At 43.9% G+C, this 23946-nt stretch overlaps 1 protein-coding gene and 1 long non-coding RNA gene across 2 annotated transcripts; one reads left to right on the top strand and one right to left on the bottom strand.

Moving 5' to 3' along the window:
* The first annotated feature begins 15524 nt into the window (after positions 1 to 15524).
* Positions 15525 to 20445, top strand: LOC112939377 (uncharacterized). The gene is made up of 4 exons (XR_003243032.2): positions 15525 to 16815; positions 17265 to 17589; positions 18862 to 18992; positions 19437 to 20445. It is a non-coding gene; the product is annotated as an uncharacterized lncRNA (long non-coding RNA).
* On the bottom strand, positions 15542 to 19756 carry LOC9271436 (subtilisin-like serine-protease S). Its single transcript, XM_026026498.2, has 9 exons — positions 19645 to 19756; positions 19383 to 19541; positions 18853 to 18970; positions 18239 to 18773; positions 18048 to 18142; positions 17695 to 17937; positions 17498 to 17612; positions 17235 to 17421; positions 15542 to 17156 (listed from the first exon to the last, which is right to left on the bottom strand). Exons 1-9 carry the CDS (start codon positions 19754 to 19756, stop codon positions 16600 to 16602), a joined length of 2121 nt encoding a protein of 706 aa, XP_025882283.1. The 3' UTR covers positions 15542 to 16599.
* Positions 20446 to 23946: the final 3501 nt, after the last annotated feature.

The following is a 23946-nucleotide window of genomic DNA, read 5'->3' as shown; positions in this document are numbered from 1 at the left end:
GTGTCATCGGCACCATTATGTTGGATGACAGCGTCAATGATGCTGGTGTCGCGAAAAGGATCTATTTCCCAATAAGAATTTTTTAAGGTCTATCTTGTAAAATAAGTTTTCAAAAGGGTATAAAATGTAAAAAAAAATGAAGTCCGGTATGTACCGTGTACGCGTACGCGAGCTGGATTTGATAGCCCAACGACTGGCTATCTCGATAGGTCCGTCAGTCCGTGCGAGAAAAATGCCAATTTGTGTATGCATCTCACATTGTCGATCAGCTAGCTATACAGTACACATACACATACCCTCATGTGGTAAATCCTGCGTTTGGTTAATTTGTTGTGCGCTGCCAAGTCACATTCGTAGGCGAAGACATTTATTTCAGACTTTCAGGCCGTTTAACTATCAAGAACGCTTGTCTGTACCAAAGATTTTCAGCAAACGGCGGCCATTTTGTATTTTTGTTAGCTCATGTCATGTACCTCTCATTTAGCTCCAATTGCCTATCCATCACACCAAGTCGATCTAATCTACGAATTTTTTTTATTTTTAATTTTTTTTATTAAAAGTTTTACAAAAATAATTTTTCATTTTGAAAATTGATAGAAGTGGTCGCCTACCGCCCTCTGGGAGGGCGATTTTTAAAAATCGCCATCCCAGAGGGCGGCGAAAGTGACGTGGCAGACGGCCGTTCGCTCTCGGGCGACGGCCGTCAACGAAATTTGTAGGCGGCCCCCTTGCCGCCCTCCGCTAGGGCGATTTTGTACTGTGCGGGGGGCCGCCTGCAAATGGGCGGCGGGGGGCCTGGAATTTTGCAGGCAGCCTCCTTGCCGCCCTGGGGGAGGGCGAATTTATACTGTGCTTTATATTTTTGTATAAATATCAATAGTTATCAAATCTTTTTATATTGAAAACTATACAAGATTAAAATCTCCAAGACTGGTAAAATACAATTTTATTATTTTTTAGGGCCTATTTGGAATGTTACCGTACAAATATTTTGTTAGTGCCAAAATATAAGCAAGTTTTGGCACTACCAAATATTTGGTAAGGTAAAATTGCATTTGATCATATTTGGTTTGCTGCCAAAATGTAAAATTGTAGTGAAGAATGTTCTACATAATCTCAAATCTAGATTACGTATTACCAATGAATAGGCTTCAATCGAAATCAAACACAAGTACTATTCAAATTACCAAAATATTGGTAGGGCATGTTTTTGGTAGCAATCCAAATAGGCCCTTAGTCTTACGCATACAAAAAATCACCACCATAATTAAACATTGTAATGATAAGATAGATAAGAAGTGCCATCGATACACGGTACAAATTTGTCGATCCCGACGAATCAAGCATGCGGTAACCTATCGGCACCTTCTAGGTCGGTCAGAATGCATTGCATTCTCGTGGTCCTTCAATCGTTGATACTCTACTTGTGTTTCTGACTCTGTTATCTTCTGGCCATGATATGATGGAGTGACATTGTCGATCCATCGAGTAAATCCACCCATCCTTGGATTGCCCTGTAAAAATAGTAATGTTATTCAGTTTGGGTAGTAATTTTGTGCAAATCATAGCGGATTTTGTAAATGGTTAGACATACAACGAAATCGTTGTCTACATTGGGGCAGACAAAATATCTCCTTCGAAATGTTTGTTCAGCAAAGGATGTAGCCACCTGCCAGCGATCTCTGCACCCACACTTTGGACGCTCGGACCATTTAGGTAACCCTAATGGATTGTTCCTCCAGTCTAAGCTTGCAATTTCCACCCGACGTTCGTACTCCATCCAAGCATGAATGAACTGTATGGTCGGTTCAGGTTGCGTTATCGGCCCGCCACTTGAAGTAACTCTGACTGTGTCAATCCATTGTACGAATTGACATTTCCTTACATCCTCCTATGTACATCCATTTTGGGATAGTTAAGTTAATGATAGTACTGAGGAGTGATGAAAAGAATAGTTGTAATTACCACGAAATCATCGTCGATAATGTTTGGACACACGAAACACCTTTGTCCTCGAGTTCGGTGCCTTATGGACCTTATGACCTGACAACGGTCACCACAACGACACTCCGGACGCTCACGCCACGTGGGGAGTCCTAGGGGATTTACGTGCCATTCTAAAGCCTCAGCAGCAATTCGACGTTCATGCTCATCCTTCCACCTTAGGTAGTCCGATCTTATTTCACTACGTGGGTAAGCACGGGTTCCGTCGTTTTGTGGGTTCTCCATGTCTACCCACTCGATGAAGTTGCACATTGGACGATATGTCTGCGTAAGATGTTACAATTGTGTACGAAGAAGTTAGTTTTTTTATCCATTTGAACTTCGAATAGATGAAGTATACCTGATCAAAGTTCGCGCATTGGAAGAATCTCCTGCCCCGAGTTTGTATCATGAGGGAAGACTTGAGTATGCATCCATCCCCACAATCGCACAAAGGACGGTCACACCATGGTGGAAACCAACCAGCAAAAGGATCGCTTCGCCAGTTGAGACGCTCAAGGAATGGCGCTTCCATTTTCGTGTGTTGTGTGCTAGTGGGAAAGAAGATATGAAGAGGTTGCCTTCAGATTGTCAATTATATAGCGTCGTTTTCACTGCAATATATGTGAACTCAATGAGATACATTATTCATTAGATGTGACAAGACGATCACGCGTGGGCGTGATTCACTTTATGTCAACAGGCAGCGCCGAAAGTTGATAGTGATAACTCAAGCTGCCGCTTTTCATGTGTGTTGTTGTGGACTGTGCGCGCTACTGGATCTGACACTACCGTGAAGCGCCGAAAGTGTGTTGTCGTGAGCATAAGTTGTTCTAGCACCATATGAATGAAAAGAACTATGTAGACGAGACAAACACAAGTAGTACTGCAGTAGTAATAGCAAAAGTAGTACTGCTTTACAAGTTTGTAAGCCAAAAGAAACGGTCACATAAGGACTGAAGAGGTAGAACACTACTGACGAGGCCTCTTACCCCTGTCCCTCCTACCCTGCGCCCTAATGTGCCCCTGGGAGTACGTGAGTCGGTCCGGGGGTACGGCACGGCCAACCCGTCCTGCCTGTACAGGTGTGACCTCTGGCTGCTCCTGAGTGTGCGCCTCTGGAGCTCCTCCAAGCTGAGAGGAGCCTAGTACGTCGTGGTGGTGTGCACCGTGCAAGTCGTCGTCGTAGAACTGGCTAGTAGGACCAGTCCTACCGGCGTGAGACGAAGAGGCCCCAGTACCGAAGATCCCGGCTGCAAATCCTGCTGGACAAGGACCATCAGTTTCATACAGGTATTTAATAGTATTAATAAAAAGTAAAGTACCGTGTGGGCGAGGGATCGACGCTCCGTGAGAGGAAGAGCTGGCGAACGCGCCCGAAGAGGTGGCGAACGCCCCTGCGGAGCTCGCGGAAGCGCCGGTCGTGCCTGCGAACGCGCTCGAAGGCAGACGAGGTTCTGCGATGAGGAAACGTGCCGTTAAAACATGGTGACATATTCGTGCAAAAGCTGAAACAAAAATGAACTAATCTCTGGGCTGAACTGTACCGTGCGAAACCGGTGCTGTAGGTCGCACTGCTCCGAAGCTAGGGGCGCTCGAAGGCAAACGAGGTCCTGCGAGGATGGAACATCAAGTTACGACGGGGTGATGTTTTCGTACAAAAACAGAAACAAAACTTAAGAAACCTCTGGGCTGAGCAGTACCGTGCGAAATAGGTACCGTAGGTCGAGGTCCTGCTCCGACGGTAGGCGCGCGAGGCCGTGGTTGTACCGGACCAGCTGGAGGTACGACGTCCACGGCGCTGCGACAGGAGAAGACGCGCATGACCGCACGCATCTTCTCCTGCATCCGGTCGAAGGTCACCCTCTGCTCAACGTCAGTCAAGTGCAAACCTCTGTTCAACCTCACTTGGACTGCGGTGATATCGGCACTGATATCCCGTGCGGCATCAGCCTATGCAAGATGGAAATAAAAAATTCAGTAGTTGTCCTATATTATGCAAGATAAATGAAATAATTGTAAGAACTAATACAAATTCGACGTACCCCCACGAAGTAGTCTCGGTCACGGTGAGTGGGATACGCGTCCGTCACAGCGGCAACGTGCGGCTCTGGGGCGTCTGGAGTGAAGGTCACACGCGCACGAGTGCGAGGAAGGTACGAGCGAAGGTAGTCATGGTAGTTCTCCTCCGTGTGTGGGAAGAGCTCGTTGATCACCTCCTCTGTAGATAACACCCAGTCGTCAACGTACTGCTGTACACGTGGAGCCCAAAGTGCGCCTGCTAGCTGTCCCCGTCGAGTCAACCTGTGAAGAGAGGTAAATTATATGGCTCGATGAAGTAATTATCATAAAAATTTAGAAATGAACAATCCGAACTCACGAGTGGTCGGCAGGGAGGACGGTCGGCTGCACGTTGCCCGGAAACACCTGCCTAAGTCCGAACTGTCTCATCACACGCTGCGGGCAGTGAGGCTCAACGAAAATGTCGAACACCATCGGCAGGATGGTGAGCCAGTAAGCCTGGTCGCGTGTGCACAACGACGAAAGTCCTAGCGGTGCTCTCGCAGCGACGGCCTCTTCTGTGTACGGCTCCCAGATGACGTCGCTCGGCTGGAGACGGTCAAACTCGAACACGAAGTCCGGGTAACCTCGTCTCACCTGGACGTGAGCGTAACGACGCTGCAATAAACATGATCGGAATTAGACATGTTATGTGAAGAAAAAAAAGAAGACGACTGATAAACTTATAACGCAGCGAAGTTGCACTAACCCCACGTCGACACCAGTAAGTCCCCATCGTGGGACCGTCCTCTGGCCACTGCGCGCTGCGACCAACCTCGTAGGGTGCGCTGTCCACCACTGGTCGACCTATGGCAAACCTCTCGGCTGCCCAAAGCTGAAGCAACATAGGGCAGCCAGCGATGATCGCTCCCGCGTCAGTCTTCGTGCACGCCTCACAGAGGGCACGGTACGTGGCTGCTAGCACGGCAGAACCCCAGCTCCACTGCGGCACGTCTTGTGGCTGAGCATCCGCGATGGACCGTGCGTAGTGGACCAGCCGGAAGTCCACAGCGTGCCCGTGGGTGCTAGTGAACATCACCCACCTGAACAACCACAACAGGTACGCCTCAAGGGAGCGTCGGACCGAGTTATCATCAGCGTCAGGGTGCAGAAGGTCTGCCTACAATTAAGAATGAAATGTTAGTACAAAACACTCTGTTGATCGCAAATAAGCATGTATGATAATAACAACTTATTTACTTACAGTGAACTGGAGCAACCAAGCCTTGCTAGGCCCGACTATAGAGTACGGAGGAAGGGTGTTGGCCGGTCCTAGGTGTGGAAGGCGCATCACCTGCTCGAAGCGCGCAGTGATATCCTCCTTCCACCCAAAAACACCGTCCACGGGACCAACTGGTGCTCCCGCCAGCGGTAGCCCGAGCAGGTACGACACGTCCTGCAGTGTCGGAGCCATCTCCCCACAGGGAAGGTGGAATGTGTGCGTCTCAGGTCTCCAGCGGTCTACCAGAGCGGCAAGGAGTGACCGGTCTGCATCCCACCGCTTCGCTGGGTCACGGTCATCCGCCGCCGCCTCAACAAGCCTACAAAGTGGTAGAAGGCCTGCCGCACGCAACCTGTATAGAGCAAACTTCAAACATAAGTACAACACAAAGCAAAGTTGAGTTGAAATGTGAACATACGCGTACCAAGGAACGTGACGGGGGTCGACACGCAACCACTCGCGCAACGTGCGTGGACGGAAGGTGCCGAGCTGTGCACCCTCGACTGCTGACAGGAACGAGCGGTGGTTCCTGTCAATCCCACGGTTCAACAGCGCCGGTGTGTCGTACGCCATACCTGCATCAAATAGATTGATCAGAAACATATAAATAATTAGTTCAACATAAGTAATAAATGTTCATAAGCGAATTACTAACACATATTAAACAAGAGTACAAACAAACAAAAGTGTCACCATACGGAATATTTCTGATTACAACAATAACTGCAGTTACACGATATGAGTACTTAGTCCGAACACTCATCACGATAACATTATGATACAACACCGAATAGTTCGCAATACTACTAGTACAACAATAGTCGGAGGTACTCATTACAACAACATTCAATTGAAATTACACGATACAAGTATTTAGTCCGAACACTCATCACATCACAATAACATTTTATTTCCTAAATCGATAGCATTGTTACACCATGGAATCGCCTGCTGCGCGACGACGCCTTGGCCTTGCGCGCCTGCTTGTTGTTCCTTCACCAGGTGGTCGCCTACCATCACTTGCCTGTCCAGATGGACTAGCATCTGCGCCGCTTAGAACTTCTGCATTCTTCGGGCATTTCTTGTAAGTATGGCCGCGCAGATCACACTTGCTGTAGCGTAAAGTCCTCCCACCTGCTTCTGACTCATCCATATCATTTCTGATGCGTCTAGTTTGGCGTCGACCCTTTTTCACCCTTAACTTAGATGGATCTGGAATGTAAAAAACTTGGGCACTCAGCGTTGTGTAAGATCCTGAGATCCCGAACCCATATATCTCCTCACTCCATGTATGAAAGATTGCTTCTTTCCTGAAATAATTTGAGACGTACACATTGGGAGATATGCCACAATCACCGGCAGCAGCAAGAACGTGTGAGCAAGGAAGGTGATGAAGCTTCGGCTTCATACAACTGCAAGTACATCCACCATCCGCCTTCAAGACACATTCCTGCATGGCTTGCTTACGATAGATACCACGCCTGCTCCTATCAACACACATTATTTCATACCGATGCACTTGTGTGCCTTGAGCAACAACTCTATGTCTCCGTGCCTTTTAGATTTTATCTTTCATGTACTTTGTCACTACGTTGCCAAACACTATGTTGTTATCGGCCATGGACGGACCAATTTTCTTGTATCGATCCCTAAAGTACGCTTGCGTGCCGTGAAGGATGAATTCAACAATAGCAACCAATGGAAGTATCCGAACTCCTCGCATTACCCAGTTGTACACCTCTGCCAAATTGGTTGTCATTATGCCATACCGAGATCCATCGGTGTCGAACAATAGAGACCACTTCTCCTTAGGCTCATTCTCAATCCACTGAGTGAAATTTCTGATGGACGACCCTGACCTCCTTCTCATTGTTGGTGGGTCATCATGTAATGCACCAAGAGGTATGGGAGGCTCGTCACCTTCAACTTGTGGTCTGCGAGATTGCTCATCTGTTTGCTTCGTTGTCAACTCATCCAACTTGTCCCACAACTCATTAAATTTCTTCTCTTGGTTCTGTGCACAGAGCCTCTTAAAGAGCTCCATAAGATGCTTGTTCTTGAATTGCTTGTAGAAATTTGCACCCATGTGACGCATGCACCACCGACTCCGAACATCAGGCCACTTAGCTGGAAGTCCCTTCTCATCCCAACCGTTCTGCAAGTAGTCAATAGCCCGCAACATACCCGCATGACGATCATGTATAAGGCAAACGTTGGGCCTCATACGCACCACTGCAATGTGCACTCTCTCTAGGAACCAGTACCAGCTTTCAGTGTTCTCACTCTCTACAAATGCAAAAGCCATAGGTACAACCTGGTTGTTTCCATCACACCCAATTGCTGTCAATATCTGACCTCGGTATTTACCTGTCATAAAAGTTCCATCTATGCATAGAACAGGTCGACAATGCACAAAAGCATTGATGCAAGCACCCAATGAGAAAAAGGCTCTTTGCAGCACACTCTTTGTTCGATCATCAACCGATGTAAATGTATGTAGGTCATAGTAAGTATTATTATTCCTCTGGGCAATGGTGGCTAACAAACGAGGCAAATTATCATAAGAAGCTTCAAATGTGCCATACCTCATCTCAATAATCTTTTGTTTGGCTCTCCAGGCCTTTGCATAGCTTATGGTGTACTTGAATTTGTTCTCGATGTGCCTAATAATTGATTTTGGTTCAAAGCCAATGTTACCAACAACACTGCTGTACATCTCACTTGCCACAAAAGCTGAAGTGATGTTTCGGTGATACTTCTCCACCCCTTGTAAGTAGCACTTGTGCTCGGTCACAATGCTAACTTTCCAATAATCATTCCATTTACCCTTATATGCATGGACACGCCACGGACAATCTTCCTTCATGCACCTCACTTCATACACATAATTTGTTGACTTGACCACCCTAAACTCTCTGTGCAAGGAAACTGCCCAATGCTTCACCGCCTCCTTCATCTCATCCTTATGAGCATACCTTGCACCGTCAATTACCTCGTTCTCCTTATACTCCCAGGGTACATGATCACCCTCTGATATAACAAGTCCAGAGAAGTCCTCATTTGCCCAATCAGTGGCCATTACATCACCTTCCTCATCGGATGATGCGTCGTCGTCCGCTTCCTCATTATCCGAATCTTCCCTCTCCATTTCATCAACAATTATACCGACTCTCTCCCCCTCATCCGCCATGCCCATGGCCTGCTCCTCCCTTGGTTGATTTTCCTCATTTTGCATCGATGGTCCAACAACATCCCCTGCATTGATAGGACCCTCTACATCTTCGGTTTGCATTGAAACATTTATATCTTTCTCTTGTACCGACACAAATATAACGAGGGGCCATGACCGTTCAAAAGCCATTTCCACATACCGTCTCCAAGCAGCAGTGCTGTCCATCGGCATTAGTTCCCAAAAATAACCTTCTGTTGCACGACTCACTACAACTGATACTGACATTGTGTAGACTTCTTGGTCTATTCTAAATCCTCTCAACAACCAACTATAAATTGACTGAAATGTTCTCTCCGCAGGCCTATCGATGCCCTTAGATGTCATTACAAAATCTGACAGATCAACACCATCTGGACCAAATCTAATATTTCCTTCACCGTGAACTATCTGAAATGTGACCTTATTTGACATTGTGCCTGATGAAAACAATAACTGCGTTAACCTCGCATTTCTGTACTACGCCCTAAGTTACATTCTCTACAATATTGTTCTCCAAAATTCTAAAAGTAGGTTACATTCTCCAGATCAAACTAAACTACATCTTACAATTAACACTACTGCCTATGTCTCAATTCATACTATTATATTCTATGCTCTGGATCTACACATATGTGCTGTGTGCTACAGATATGCTAAAATATATGGAACTAAAACTAAAACGCAACATATATACTCAAACATAACATATTAGTACAAATGCAAAAGATGTATGGGAGCAAACCTGTGATGAAGTGAGCGAACCAGCAGGGCTTCGCCGCTCCCCTTCTGCTGCCCTCCCCTCTCTCTCTTTCGTTTTTTTTGGATTTTTAGTGAATATAATGAAATTTCAGAGAGGGGGGACTGGGCTTTATAGGGAGGGGCAAAAATCGCCCTCCCCCAGGGCGGCAAGGGGGCCGCCTGCAAAATTCCATGCCCCCTCGCCGCCCATTTGCAGGCGGCCCCCCGCACAGTACAAAATCGCCCTAGCGGAGGGCGGCAAGGGGGCCGCCTGCAAATTTCGTTGACGGCCGTCGCCCGAGAGCGAACGGCCGTTTGCCACGTCATTTTCGCCGCCCTCTGGGATGGCGATTTTTAAAAATCGCCCTCCCAGAGGGCGGTAGGCGACGTCAATTTTCAAAATGGAAAATTATTTTTGTAAAACTTTTAATAAAAAAATTAAAAATAAAAAAAATTCTCTAATCTACTACCTCCGTCCCAAAATAAGTGCAGCTATAGATATCCGTGTTCATCATTTTGGCCATCCGTCTTATTTAAAAAATTTATGAAAAATATTAAAAAAATTAGTCACACATAAAATACTATTCATGTTTTATCATCTAATAACAATAAAAGTAGTAATCATAAAAAATTTTCAAATAAGACGAGTGATCAAATGTTAGGCATGAACAGTGCTAAAACTACACTTATTTTAGGACGGAGGGAGTATCAAGAATTAATAATGATTGGATTGTCTGAGTGAAGACTGATACATGCATTGCTAACGCAGATTACTGCTGTTTCCATTTGCAAAAGATAGTTAGGTCAGGATGCACCAAACCATTCTCTTTTGAGACCTTATTAATGGACATTAATCAGCATGCTTGCTCTAGTTCAGCAAACCTACAACGACGGCAAACTGTGTCAGTGGCAACTTAATTTTAATGAAGAAACAATAAGTATGTTACAAAAGGGAAGCAGGGGGGATTAGTAGTTTGGATTTTGGACTTTGGGACTACGGATAAGCTGCAGGTGCCACTAAATTCAGGAAACCTGTGTAACACCCTGAAAATTCGACCGACAAAAATCTAAACTCTAAAAACATGGGCCTTCAAAAAACTTTTTAAATTAATTGCATCATGCTGATTTTATTCGCCTATTCCATTGAATTTTGATTTCGGAGTTTGTAGAACGCAAATAAAGAACAATTGATTAGGAATAAAACCTAAAATTAAATGAGCAAAATAAATAACTGAAAAATAATTTAAAATAAAGGTTGAGGTGAGGATAGAAATGAATAAAATATTATCGCGATCATATTCGTATTAATTAAATCTAAATACGACGGGATGAGAATTAACTCTAATTAAAATCAAGTAAATGATATAAAAATAAAATATGGGTACGATTAATCTAGAGTAGATCCATTGGTTGGGATATTACACATAATGAGTAAACTTCATTTATGCAAGATTTAGAAATTATAGAATCAAATTTATATAGGAAATAAACTAAAATCGGGATAAATAGGAAAATACACTGTTCATTATGGCGTAGGTGTTCGATGCGGTCCCTAGCCTTTCCCCTCCTCTCCCACCTCTGCGCCCTAGCCGGCCTTGAGCCCGCGTCGCCGCCGCCCCGCGTCGCCGCCCCGCGCCGCCGCCCACCGCGTCGTCGCCCCGCGCCGTCGCCGTCGCCATCGCCACTGTCGCCGTCGCCGTCGTGTCACCGCGCCTCGCGCCCCACGCGCCGTGCGCCGTCGCTTCGCCGCTGCCGCACCGCGCTGCCATCCCGTCGCCTCGCGCCGCGCGCCCGCCGCCCGTCCCGTCGCCGCGCGCGGGTCGCCCTCGCCGCCTGCCGCCGCGCGCCGTCGCCCCGCGCCTCGAGCCCGCGCGTCGCTTGCCCGTCGCGTCGCCATAAGCCGCCGCCCTCCCCTCTCCTTCTCCCCCTTTTCCCTATAAATACTTCCCCCCTCTCCATCTCCCCCACTCCATCTCCCTCTTCCTCCCCTCTTCCCTCTCCACCGAGCCACCGCCTTCGTGCCGCCGCGCCGCCGCCCTCGCGCCACTGCACCACCGCCTTCGTGCCGCCGCGCCGTGCGCCGTCGTCGCGCCGCCCTCGCGCCGCCGCACCGCCGCCTTCGTGCCGCCGCGCCGTGCGCCGTCGTCATGCTGCCGTCGCCGCCCCCTTCCCTTGTTCGGCTGCCGTCGCCAGAGAGCCGAGAGAGAGAAGGGAGAAGAAGCCGGGAGGGAGAGAAAGAGAGAAAAGAAGAAAGAGAGAAAAAAGAAAGAGAGGGAGAGAAAAGAAAAAAAAAGAAAAGGGAAATAGAATAGGGAGGTTAATAGTTTAGAAAATTTAAAATAATTAGAATTTAATTATAGATTAATTATAGTCATAGAATTGAAAAATTTAATATAAATTATAGATTATTCTTGGTAATTTCCATAAGAAATCAATCCGCGGTAGTAATTTAGATGTAATTAATAACTAAACAATTAGATGAATTCTTATAGACTATTATAGATTATTTTTGGGTAATCTCTATAAGTAATCGATTCACGGTAGAAATTTGGATTTAATCACTAGGAATTTTAGACGTATATTATATTTAATCGTTTAGTCATAGACTAAATTAAATCGTATAATATTATAAGATAATTTTAGGATTCCGTCCGATATTTAGCTCGCGATAGAAATTTCTAACCTATTATATGAATATAATGCTCGGGTAGATTAAATTAAAAACTTATGATAACAAAATATTTATACCCGCAAAATAGTTTAGGATATATAGATCGAAATTGGGTTTGCCCTAGTTCGCGAATAGTAAATTTAATATAAAAGAATCGAATTTCGCATTCGACTTCCATTTGGATTTACTTGGATTTTATTTGAATTCTAACCGAATTCAAATTAATTTTCGCACGTAACTATAGAGCCCGAGGGAGTTGCGGATCCAAGTGAAGGCCAAGACCCGCAAGATTTTGAGCAAGGCAAGTCATCACTATTATTTGAACATGTTAATCCCAATTGCGAAATTATTTTGTTTACAAATAAAATTGCATGCAATAATGAACATTCTATTTGTGAATATGCCATACCTTAATTATTGTTTGCCCTTATTCCCTTGTAACCATGATTACGTATAAGTCCCTAGTCAACTATGACAAATGCTTAGAGATGCCACTCTAGAATCATGCATACTCATATTTATCAAATGCTATATGCTTGGGAAGGTAATTGAGATGCGGCATGTGGAGACATGAGCGCCACATTGCCATGATGTTGATGACATGATTTGTGAAAGGAGAAATAAAATTAAACAACTATTTTCGACTGGGGCGGACGGAGGATTTGGGTGGTATCCGGAAAAGGCTAGTACCGTCCCCGGTCAATTAAGGACCGAGCCATGAAGTTAAGCATGAAACGACCCCCGTACAACCACACTTCTCGTATGGGTATAGACCTAGTGGAGTAGATAGCTGAGCGGAGGCAGTATCCATGCATAGTGGTTTCTTGATGTGTGAGGCATGGGCTCTACGGTGGGGCAGCCATTGGTAGAACCGCGAGGCGGGTGTCTACAATGGTGTCGCCATCGGTAGGACTGCCATGTGAGAATTTAAACATAATTATAACTTAATGCATGTGTGAGTCCTTTCTTCCCGGGTGCGCTAGAACTCCTCTCACTGCTAGAAACCATGTACGCCTAGAGTGTATGAGGATGTAAAGTTCATGGAGCGGGTACTGCCAATGCGAGGTTATCGAAAGGCTTTGCCGTGATACGTCTCATGTGTTGGGACGAGGCTCATGTGTTGGGCAGTCGCGGAGTGCGGGTAAAGTGTACATCCACTGTAGTGTGAGTAAACCAAATCTATTCGAATAGCCGTGCTCGTGGTTAATGAGCACCGGGACATGTATTACACTTGGCTAGACTCTAAATTCTTAACTTGTGTGGGATGGGATATTGCATGATGAATTCTATACTGATGGAGCCACTTCCTGAGAGGCGGGAATGTGGACGTCCTCAGAAAACCATGACGACTCAATGGCGGGAAGCTATCCTTGGGATCACAATAGATGGTGGACAGAACCGTCATTGTTTAATATGAACACTGGTACTAAAATTTGATCAGTCTGTGCTAGGTCTTAGGCTTGTGAAAAGAATTACAAAACTTGCTTTGCGCAAAAGAACCATAGCCATCCTTTGAATACCCCTGTCATATGCATTGTTGCTGTGGTGGCTTGCTGAGTACGGTTGGTACTCACCCTTGCAATATACAAACTTAATCAGAGGTCGGAGATGAAGCTTCGGAGGATCCCTACGCTTACTACCAGGAGGGTGATGAAGACGATGTCGCTCAGTAGGTCTTAGTTACGGTCATTGCCTGTGGCAATGGCGTGCCGCTGCCTTAACTCCGCTGCCTTACCTACTTCTGTTTTTGGAATGTATTCCGGACCACTCGGTCCGATGATTTAAGACTATGCCTGCGGGCTTATGATGTAATAATTCGTACTAGACACTCGTGTATGTGCACTTGGTATTTCAGCTATGAATTCGTGTGTACCAGACTACTTGGTCCAGGGAAATGGTACTGTTTACACGAATGATTCCTGTTATAAAAACGGGGGTCCACACCCTGCTCACATTTAGTTCCCCAAATTTTTTTTTCCAAAAACATCACATCGAATCTTTAGACACATGCATAAAGCATTAAATATAGATAAAAAGAAAAACTAATTGCACAGTTATAGGGGAAATCGCGAGACGAATCTTTTAAGCCTAATTAGTCCGTGATTAGCCATAAGTGCTACAGTACCCACATGTGCTAATGATGGCTTAATTAGTCTCAAAAGATTCGTCTCGCGGTTTCCAGGCGACTTCTGAAATTAGTTTTTTCATTGTTCGAAAACCTCTTCCGACATCCGGTTAAATGTCCAATGTGACACTCAAAAATTTTCTTTTCCCCAACTAAACACACCCTTACACACCCTTGACCGCACAGAAGGACATGTATCTGTCCCCGTTTATACCAGCTACTCCTACGTAGCCACATTGTGGTCGGTGCAATCAGTGAACAGTGCTACTGTTACACTGCTGAATTGTGGTTGGTTATGGATCCATGTCAATGGCTAATACCGATGGGATCTTGGAATGGGAGTGCTTTGGATGGATTACATGGAAGATTGGCCTGCTGGTTGCAGCCTAAGAAGCAGATTTTTACCTTTTTTTTTCCCATTAAGGCATGTCTACATGCGTATGTAAGATACACTTGCTAATATGGGGAAAATTTGCTATGTAGCACTTAAAATGGGTGTGCTTTATTAGTGGGTCTTATAAAATTTAGAAAAAGTTGTAATTGAAATGAATTTGCTATCCTTCTTACAAATTAGCTCCACATGTGATTTCTCTCCTTTCCTCCTCCCTCTCCTCTCTTCGTCCTCGCGACATGGCGCCGTGGCGAGCACAAGGACAACTACAATGGCTACACCAGTGAATTGCGGCATTGTCATATCTACTCAGCTTTGAACATTGTGGTGCCAAATCTGCCATGCCTTGAGCCCTTTGAGCCTCACACCCTCAAATTTGAGCTCTCATGTTTGGACTTACCTTTCTCATGGTTCGATGAAGAGTAAGGTAGATGTATGAAGCTGGCCTTTGAAGCTCCACTACTGCTCCATCTCCTACCCTCCATCTATGCAAGGTCATCTACAAACGAGGGAACACGAAACTCATGACGTGCGATGTTTGTTTAAATATATACCTCCTCCGTCTCAAAATATAACAACTTTTAATTATGAATGTAAATGTAGTAATACATAGATCTTACATAGAGAACATACAATTTTAGTTAATGAATCTATAATATAGCCATATTTATATCCGAGTTAGTGATATCCTCGACAGCAGCTGTTGTTGGTATAGGTTGATGGAGAAAGACTAGGAAAAGGGAGAAGAACTTTCCTCTACGAAGTGGATATAGTATTTAAATGCTCACCGTGTGCTGCAACAAATTACAGGTTTACCCTGAGTTAAAACCACGGCCTTGCGGCATCTGCAAGCAAATATCGTACTTTTTGGAATATATGTAACAAATCGTTATGATTTCATTCCATTATCTAAATTTCTTTTCTCTAACTACAACGGGACAAGATCCCCATTTCTCTTTTTCTTCGATAGAATTACTGCGGCGGCCAAAATTTAAATATTGAAAAACAAATTAATCTTTTTTTCTTAAATCTATTTTCACCGTATACCATAAAACTATTTTTGTTAACCCGTTTATTTCACAACGGCTTCTTTTTATCTTTCTTCTCAACCAATGCTCGGGTGGTTTCCTTCTACACGCGTCGTTGTCTCGTCCTGGGACTGTGAGGTGCCTCGCTCTTGCGCCGCCGCTGCGGAGAGGGGTGGTCGCCGGGAGAAGGAAGGAAGGCGCTACATGGCGCCAACTCTAACGGATCCGGATGGTGTTCCTCGATGGGATCGGAGGAAAGGGCGGCAGCCCTCCAGGTTTTTGTGCGTCCCATTCGACACCGATTTCTTCTTTTTACGGAGAATCATCCGATCCATTTCCTAGGTTTTCCTAGGTTGGGGTAGTATATTTGTTTTCTGTAATCCTTGATCTAATCAAGTAGCCGCAGTAATTCTTATGCGATGTTATCTAATTTTCCCCTATCCGCTTTCTGATTGGCACCATAGTACATTTGTTTTTACCCTTGACTAAATTACAGTTCAGAGTCTAGTTCAGTTTCATTGTTCTTTTGTTCAAAGGGTATTCGTTCAAATAAGCTCTATATATTGCTTGAGTGGGAAAGGAAAGGTTTTAATTCAGAAAGTAATCTATTCATGTTTAAATTTTGGCCACCCGTATATTTTCTGAAAAAAAAAATGAATACATAAAGGATGTCGTATTATTAAAGTGTGTTGTGTGACTTGTGTCCTAAATATAAGCATCGAGCTCTCGTTCATCGTATTCTAACCATTTAAAAATCATTAGTGGTCAAAGTTGAAATAGTGCTTGTCAACAGTGACTGGAATTTGGGAGACCTTGTGTACACTTTTAACCTTTTTTATACTGCATAGCGATTCATCATAAGTTTGTTCTGTACTATGTCCATTTGTTCATGTAAAAATGTAGATGAACTCAAAAGGAAAAGGTACCTCATACGGTACTCGCACTCTACAACATCAGCTTCTGCATCCTCAACATTTACATTGCTCAAATCGACACTAATCAGAAAATAATCTTGTTGAAGAAGAGGTTTCATTAGATTTCAGCTAGCCATGGTCAAACTAAGAGATGTGGTTAACTCTTCCTTCGAGTACTAGTTGTAAATCGCTCAACTAATCTGTAAGCTATGCTAGTCGTACATCAAGTATCTGTGCAGGTGCTAGGTAATCAGATCAAGCCTTTGCTGCAGTATCAACTTTTACTACTAATGGCATCATCAGTCGAGCATCCTTTCCATGCCACAACAAGGAACCAAATACATGATCCCGTTGAGGCACATCCACATGGAAGTTAACCGTGAAAGTCTTCTTCGCACCGTAATTCTCGAAGACTAGAACTTTTGGAGTCACCGTGACATTGATACCCAGTGGAGCAGACACGAAAGCATGGTAAGCACTTCCTCGGAATCCTACATTCGTCATAGTTCGAGTGACTGAGTAGCTCTTCTTCAGGTTTGGTATGGTAATTGATGGGTAATTTAGAGCAGCAGCTGATGATGGAGCTCTGTCAGTGCAGCTGCTGTTATCTTGTGTTATTAGATGTAAGGAGTGGTCATCATAGCCTATAGAACATAGGAATGACTTGTAATCTTCAGGATGTGCGTCAAAGATGATCCCTGGATTAAGAGCTTTGATGGGATCCGCAAAACCTGATCCGAAATCGAAAGGGGTTGCAGTTCTTCCATTAGGGTCTGTGGCTATGGCGTTGCGTTTATTGCCCAATACAGTTGCTGCAAATAGGATTTGAAACTTGTGAGAATGCTAGCAATTATGCTTTATCTGATGAATCTGATATCATCAATTGGTACCTGTTGTCATGATTGCTGATTTGATTGCAGAAGGAGACCATGATGGATATGCACCTTTGACAAGAGCAGCTATTCCTGTAACATGGGGGCACGCCATGGAAGTTCCAGAAAGGATGTTGAAGTGCTTGTCCTCCTTAGCAGGAGACCATGCCGCCAATATGTTCAACCCGGGAGCAGCAATATCTGGCTACAGAATGCATAAGTGTCTTGTAAACACATCAATAAACTTTTGACTGGTAGCTTCGTTTTTCAATTCCGATTACCTTCAGAATCTCCGGTGTCAATGAATTTGGGCCTCTTGAAGAGAAGGCCGCCACCCGGGGAGCATCTCTAGAACCTAAAATCGTCTTCGCTGGTAAGATCATCGTACTGCCACACCTGTAGAATATTCTTTAGAGAAAGACTTGACATGCTAGCAAAATACCCTTTTTGAAAGTAACTGCAATATTTGGCAGAAAACCTTGTACTACTGATATAGGAAAGAATTTTGTCACCCGTTGCTTTCCCAACAACAGTAGCAGGAAGAGCAAAGTGATTAGCAACATGATCCTCCATCTCGTCAATGAGAATCATTCCAAGGGCACCAGCTTCCTTCACTACCATACTCTTTGATACACGAGAGTCCGATGAGCCTTTAGCACGGTGGCAAATGAGAATCTTTCCCCTTGCTTTTGTCCTATTTAAAGAGCTGTCCAGGCAGAAGCTAGCAGCAAGAGCCACAAGAAAATTCAGTTTTTTTACAACTTTTTTTTAGAACTGTTTCTGACAACTCAAATCAAGATATTCCTTACAGATACTTCCGTTTTATTTTACCTGGATTGGTAGGGAGTGAAAGAGCTTGCATTGGCTTCGGAAGCTGAAATAGTCCTAACTGAGGTGTGCATGTGGTATGTGCTCAAGCTCTCACCCTTTGCATAAAGGGAAAGGCGCAATATTCAGAAAAATAACTCTTGTGACTTCATTAGAAATTAAGATTGAAACTTGAATTTAAGAACAGAAATTACCATTATCAAGGTACCGTTTGCCAGCCTGATATAGGAAGGAAATGATCTATCCGTTGTTCCTGCAGCAACTGTCAGTATCCATGGTGCAAGATTAGTTGCTGAGCCCTTTCTCCCAGCATTCCCTGCAGAAGAAACAACCAGTATTCCATTGCTGGTTGCATGGAACGAGCCGATGGATATGGCATCGGTGAAGTAACCACCCTGAGGATAGTCTGGCCCTAGAGACACTGAGATAATGTCGACGCCATCAGCAATGGCATCATCAAACGCCGCAAGAATATCAGCATCATAGCATCCCGAGTCCCAGCAGGTCTTGTAGGCAGCAATCCTTGCCATGGGTGCTCCTCCCCGGCCTCCTCCTGTACCCAAACCTCTGTAGTTCATGTTTCTCACAAACCTTCCTGCCGCTATTGAGGCAGTGTGGCTGCCGTGCCCTGAGCTATCTCTTGGAGATATGAACTTGATGGCACTTCTACTCTGGCCGCTCTCTTCTGTTTGGTATCCTCTGAGATAATACCTACCTCCTATTATCTTCCTATAATATTAGTGCAGATGCATTAATGTGTGAAATCTATGTTGAATAATGTGATTAAATTTTGTATCATGTTCTTTACCTGTTACAGGTGAAATTTGATGGTGAGTTTGCCTCTCCCCGCTGGCATTGCCCTCTCCATCTTGTAGGAACCGGAGGCATTCCATGATCTCTGAAACTAGGAGATTCTGGCCATATTCCTGGGGGGAACAGAGGCACAAGGTATATGAACTTTGTGAATAACCGGTCAATTAAAAACTCTTGAATTTCTATCTACCCAATGTTATTGCTTCTGGAAGTACAATTGCTGAGTATCACGTAACATCTCGTTATTGAAAAATCCAAATCAAGATCAGGATGGAAACTAAATAGCATTCAGAGTTTCAGACCATCTGTAGTATATGCATGTGCTACTTTAACAACAAGCCAAAAACCTGTCAATCTAATCTTTGCAACTTTGTCATCATTGGCAGTTTCTATGCTAAACAGAAAATTAAAACAATTGATGGAGGATCCCCATCATAAATGGATTCTGTCGGATGATACTTAGAATGGAAAGAACACAGCTAAACTTCCATGCTAACCTAAATATGAGATGAACACTGAACACACCTGTGTCAATAAATCCAATAATGACATTCTCCTGGTTCTTGCTTGACAATTCAGGTAGCTCAGCCGCTGCATCGACGGACAAGCCCATGAAATCCCATGAATGAGTGGTGTGGAGGCTCCTCTTTGTGTTTGGGAACACTGAGATGACACCAGGCATATCTGCAGAAGTGTGCAGCAGAGTTAGCTTTCAGTCATCATCACACCAGGATCACGTGTCAGGATGCTAAAGACATCAGAAGCCATGCATATACAAGGAAATTACTGGCTAATTTCATGGCTTGTTGTTTGTTCAGCTTTGCTGCAAATCCTTGGAAACCGTTGCTGTAAGTGTAGACATGCGATGCCTCTGCCTTCTCCATGCTGAGACCAAGCATCCAATTAGTCAAGCTACAGAACAAGTATGGAAGCTAGATTGATAGATATCAACAGCTGATGATGAACTCATTCCAAACCTTCCGTCATGAACAGCTGTCAGCATCTGGTGATGAAGCCTCAGCATGTCATGCCGATTCTCAGTGCTGCCTTGCAATCCTTTGCCCATGTAGACCACATAAACCTGAAATATAAGCATCCATCAAGGAAATGTTAGATCACTGGGAAGAGATCAAGAAAGAAGATAAAGCCATGATTGCAGAAGAGTGAGTAGTACGGAATGAATGCAAGAAAGCTTGTGCATGGTAGGAGGTGGACTACTGAAACCAACCTGAGCACAAGAGCAAGAGGAGCAGAACTCTCCTAGTAACACCACAAACACATAGAACACGAGGAAGATCATATTGTCTCTGTCCTGCAAAGAAGCAATCACATACACCCAAACATGCAGATATAGGCAGACAGTGAGGTTTTGGAATGGAAGCCTGCAAGCTGCAAACGTACATATGACCAAATTTTTTTTATGGACGAGTAGTATGCTTTGTGGAACTGACAAGCCACAGCACTACTCCCTCAGTCCCAAAATAAGTGCAGTTTTGCACTGTTCATGTTCAACTTTTGATCATTCGTCTTATTTGAAATTTTTTTATGATTAATATTTTTATTGTTATTGGATGATAAAACATGAATAGTACTTTATGTGTGACTAATTTTTTTTAAAATTTTCATAAAATTTTCAAATAAGACGAACGGTCAAACGTCGGACACGGTTCTTTACGACTGCACTTATTTTGGGACGGAGGTAGTACAATTTTGCAGCTACCCAGGACTGAGCAGCATGTCAAGTTTATACTACAGGAATCCCGGAGCCTGAGGGATACAATGCTGGCCGTTAACTCCACCTTTCCTGCTCCAACCCTCTTGTTAAACGGAACCAAGATGGCAACAAGCTTAAATGAAGGCAAGGGTGTCCAAAGCATCATGATACTGTATCAGAGATGACATGCAGAATACTACCTTTTGGATCCGATAACAACAATACAGTAACCAGAAGATTGGTGTACCCAGAACACACAGCAACTGGGGAGAGTATCTTGCTGTCAGACACACTCTCTTTTGCCTTTTCCTTTTCGTAAATACTACTGTATAATATGTTTCATACCGTTGAGTTGCATATACGGATTAGGGTAACATAATTTGGATCTTTGTCAGAGCAGCAGGTGATGTGGGTACGCTGATTTGATTGCGTGAAACACTAAAGAAGTCGAGGGTTGGGGAGCATGTTTCTCAATATCCTCAACTGAGAAAATATGCAGCCTCCAATAATCCTTTTGCCTTCAAAGGCAGGGGATACTTTTTTGCCTTGTCCGTGTCGCCGTGCTCGTGTCGCCTCTAGTGCTGTACGTGGTCACCACGTCACTCATCCTGTACAATCATCGTGATCCGTATAAAACTACTGCATTCGCCATCCAGGACGTCTTGATGAATCGTATATATGCTCCATCAATTTTGAAATGTATGATACCGTTAGCTTTTCGTATAACGTTTGATCAATCGTCTTATTTAAAAAATTATATAAATATCATTTATTTTATTGTAATTTATTTTATCATTAAATAAAATATAATCTTAGCTCATACTTTTACATATTTATATTAAATTTTTAAATAAAACGAATAGTAGTGTTAAAAGAAAAATCAAAGGATATCGTACATTTTTCAAATGGACGGGCTAGTTCGCTAACGCACTAATTCGGCGTGGGTTGCACTTGCACGCTTGTTTTACCAACCAAAAGGCGATACCTTTAAACTTTGGTTAATTTGTTTGAGTGGGCATCTTTAACTCGAGAAAATGCGTAAAACTAAACATGCGGGTTGATGCGTCTTTAATCTTTACTTTGATGGAATCTTACTGCACCAAATCGAGCTTTAATTTTACGGGAAGCTCGAGAAGGCTACAAAGTCTGTACCTCATCTTCATGTGTGGCACACTTACCTGGCAACTGGCACTTTTCAGGTTCGATGTGTGTTTGAGACCCATGGAGATTGCCAGATTTCCTGAAGAACGGGTGCTCACTGTTCTCCTGGCTGACAAGTGAAAATGAGATTCCCTCTAAATTCCAAAAAGCTCTCGAAAACCTGCGTAATGTGTACCGTTGTTTTAGGGCGCGCGCAACAGCCCGCTTTTCCCATCCTACATGCATGTGACGTCCGGACCACATCTTTTACCCTTCAACATATATAGCTTTTTTTCGTTATAGTTTCTTTTTCAATGTTGACATTTAAGTCATAAAAATACATATATAAAAGTTTTAACTACTCCATCCGTTTTATATTATAAGTCATTTTGAATTCGGCCAAAGTCAAATTACTTTAAATTTAACTAAGTTTATAAACAAATATAGTATAATATTTATGTCAGGGTTATGGATAACACATACCTAACAGTAGTTGACTAAATCTTGGCAAGACCCACCACATACCATGTCCTATACGGAAACAACCTGCGGATATAGGAGGAGTTCCGGATAAGGAAAGACAACCATAGTTCTACATGGAAACGACAAGACTACTCGGATTATATCCATATTGGTTTCCCTAGTTTTAATTGGATATAAATACAAGGCCCCCTAGGAGGAGAGAGAAGACACGACCACCTTAATCAACACCTACCACAATCTACGGATCAAGACACAAGATCAACATACAAGCCAACATATGCCAAGATAAGACGCCGGATATCGACTTCAGGGATAAGCACGGCTAGTCCCTTACGGTGTCTCCGGATACTGTTAGGAGAGACGAAAGCGTTATCTCCGATCTCGCCGGGCACGGATTCGAGGAGGAAGACTACCCTGTTGTCGATTACGAGTTAGACCTATAGACCGCTAAGTCGACAACAGTTAGATAAGCTACCCAAATATTGTACTGGTGTGATTATGGTGAATAAGAGCAATACCGGCTTCGGCCAACAGGATGCAGGGTTATTACCTGACAATTCAGGAGCCCGAACCTGTATAAAAATCCATGTCTCCATCTTTTTTACCTCAGTCTCGCGTACACCCTAGTACCAACGATTCCCATACTGTGCAAATACCGGAATCGCGACATCAAACGTTGACAGTGGCGCGCCAGGTAGGGGGATTTTGGTGCTTCAGGATTTCGACGAGATGGATTCAAGAGATGGATTCTTCAACAAGCTACTCGACGACTTCGGACCAGGGAGATCCAACCCGGCCAGAGTATGTCTCCCGACGAGATTGGAATCATCGTCATCAACTATTCGATCCGGCGAGATCAATCAAGCTCCAAGATATCATCGCCGCGAAGGATAATGGTTCAATATCGTCAGATACGGGACTTTGATTCGTGTCGACTACACGGGGAACTGGCTTCCGTCATAAAAAAACGGCCACTGTTCGATCAGGTTTGCCGTTCTAATCTTAACTCTATTTCTAAATAGATCGGGACTATTTTCTTATTACTATTAATCACATGTTTGGTTGGTTTGTTCTTTCCTGTTTATGCACGGATGCACTACTGTTGACCGAGTCCGAGTCTTGGCCCTATTAAGTACGCGTGCAGCATATACATGGAACCTGAACACTTGCAGGCATGCATGTACAGATCAGCCAACATCTATCCGCATGGCATATGCGCATGATGACTTCGGTTATATATGCGTGCATGCTATCCGGACGAAACAAATGTATTTATCTACTAATTTCGTAGATACATCCGGCATGTATCTACAAAGGTACGTAATATTTTATATACAATCTATCGTACCTATTTTTTTAATCTATACAATATTGACAGATCAATAATTTGTTATGTTTACCTAGAGCATGTTTTTTATACAATATCTATTGCGCGGGTGTCCCCGATGTTAAATCGACTACGATCTAACACTGGGGGCTTGCTCTATTTTCTGCCGTATAAATCATGCTTGTTTACGGTTTACATAATGCCTGATATTTAATCTACTCGTTATATCCTGATAATGCTAGAAGATCCATGCAGTTTTTTGAGTGCATACTTGATATTATCTGCTATATATCTTGTCTTCTAGAAAATATTTTTCAGGAAACAATTGAGCACTCGAGTAGGTTATGGTCAAGTACACCGCATTATCGAGAACGATCTCGACAAATGCAGAGTCGTCGCGCCTAACCTACCAACGAAGACCGATG

The sequence above is a fragment of the Oryza sativa genome, chromosome 6, assembly GCF_034140825.1.
Source record: "Oryza sativa Japonica Group chromosome 6, ASM3414082v1".
NCBI lineage: Eukaryota > Viridiplantae > Streptophyta > Magnoliopsida > Poales > Poaceae > Oryza > Oryza sativa.
Note: the sequence above shows the minus strand (reverse complement) of the source record. Positions and strands in the feature narration are given on the sequence as shown.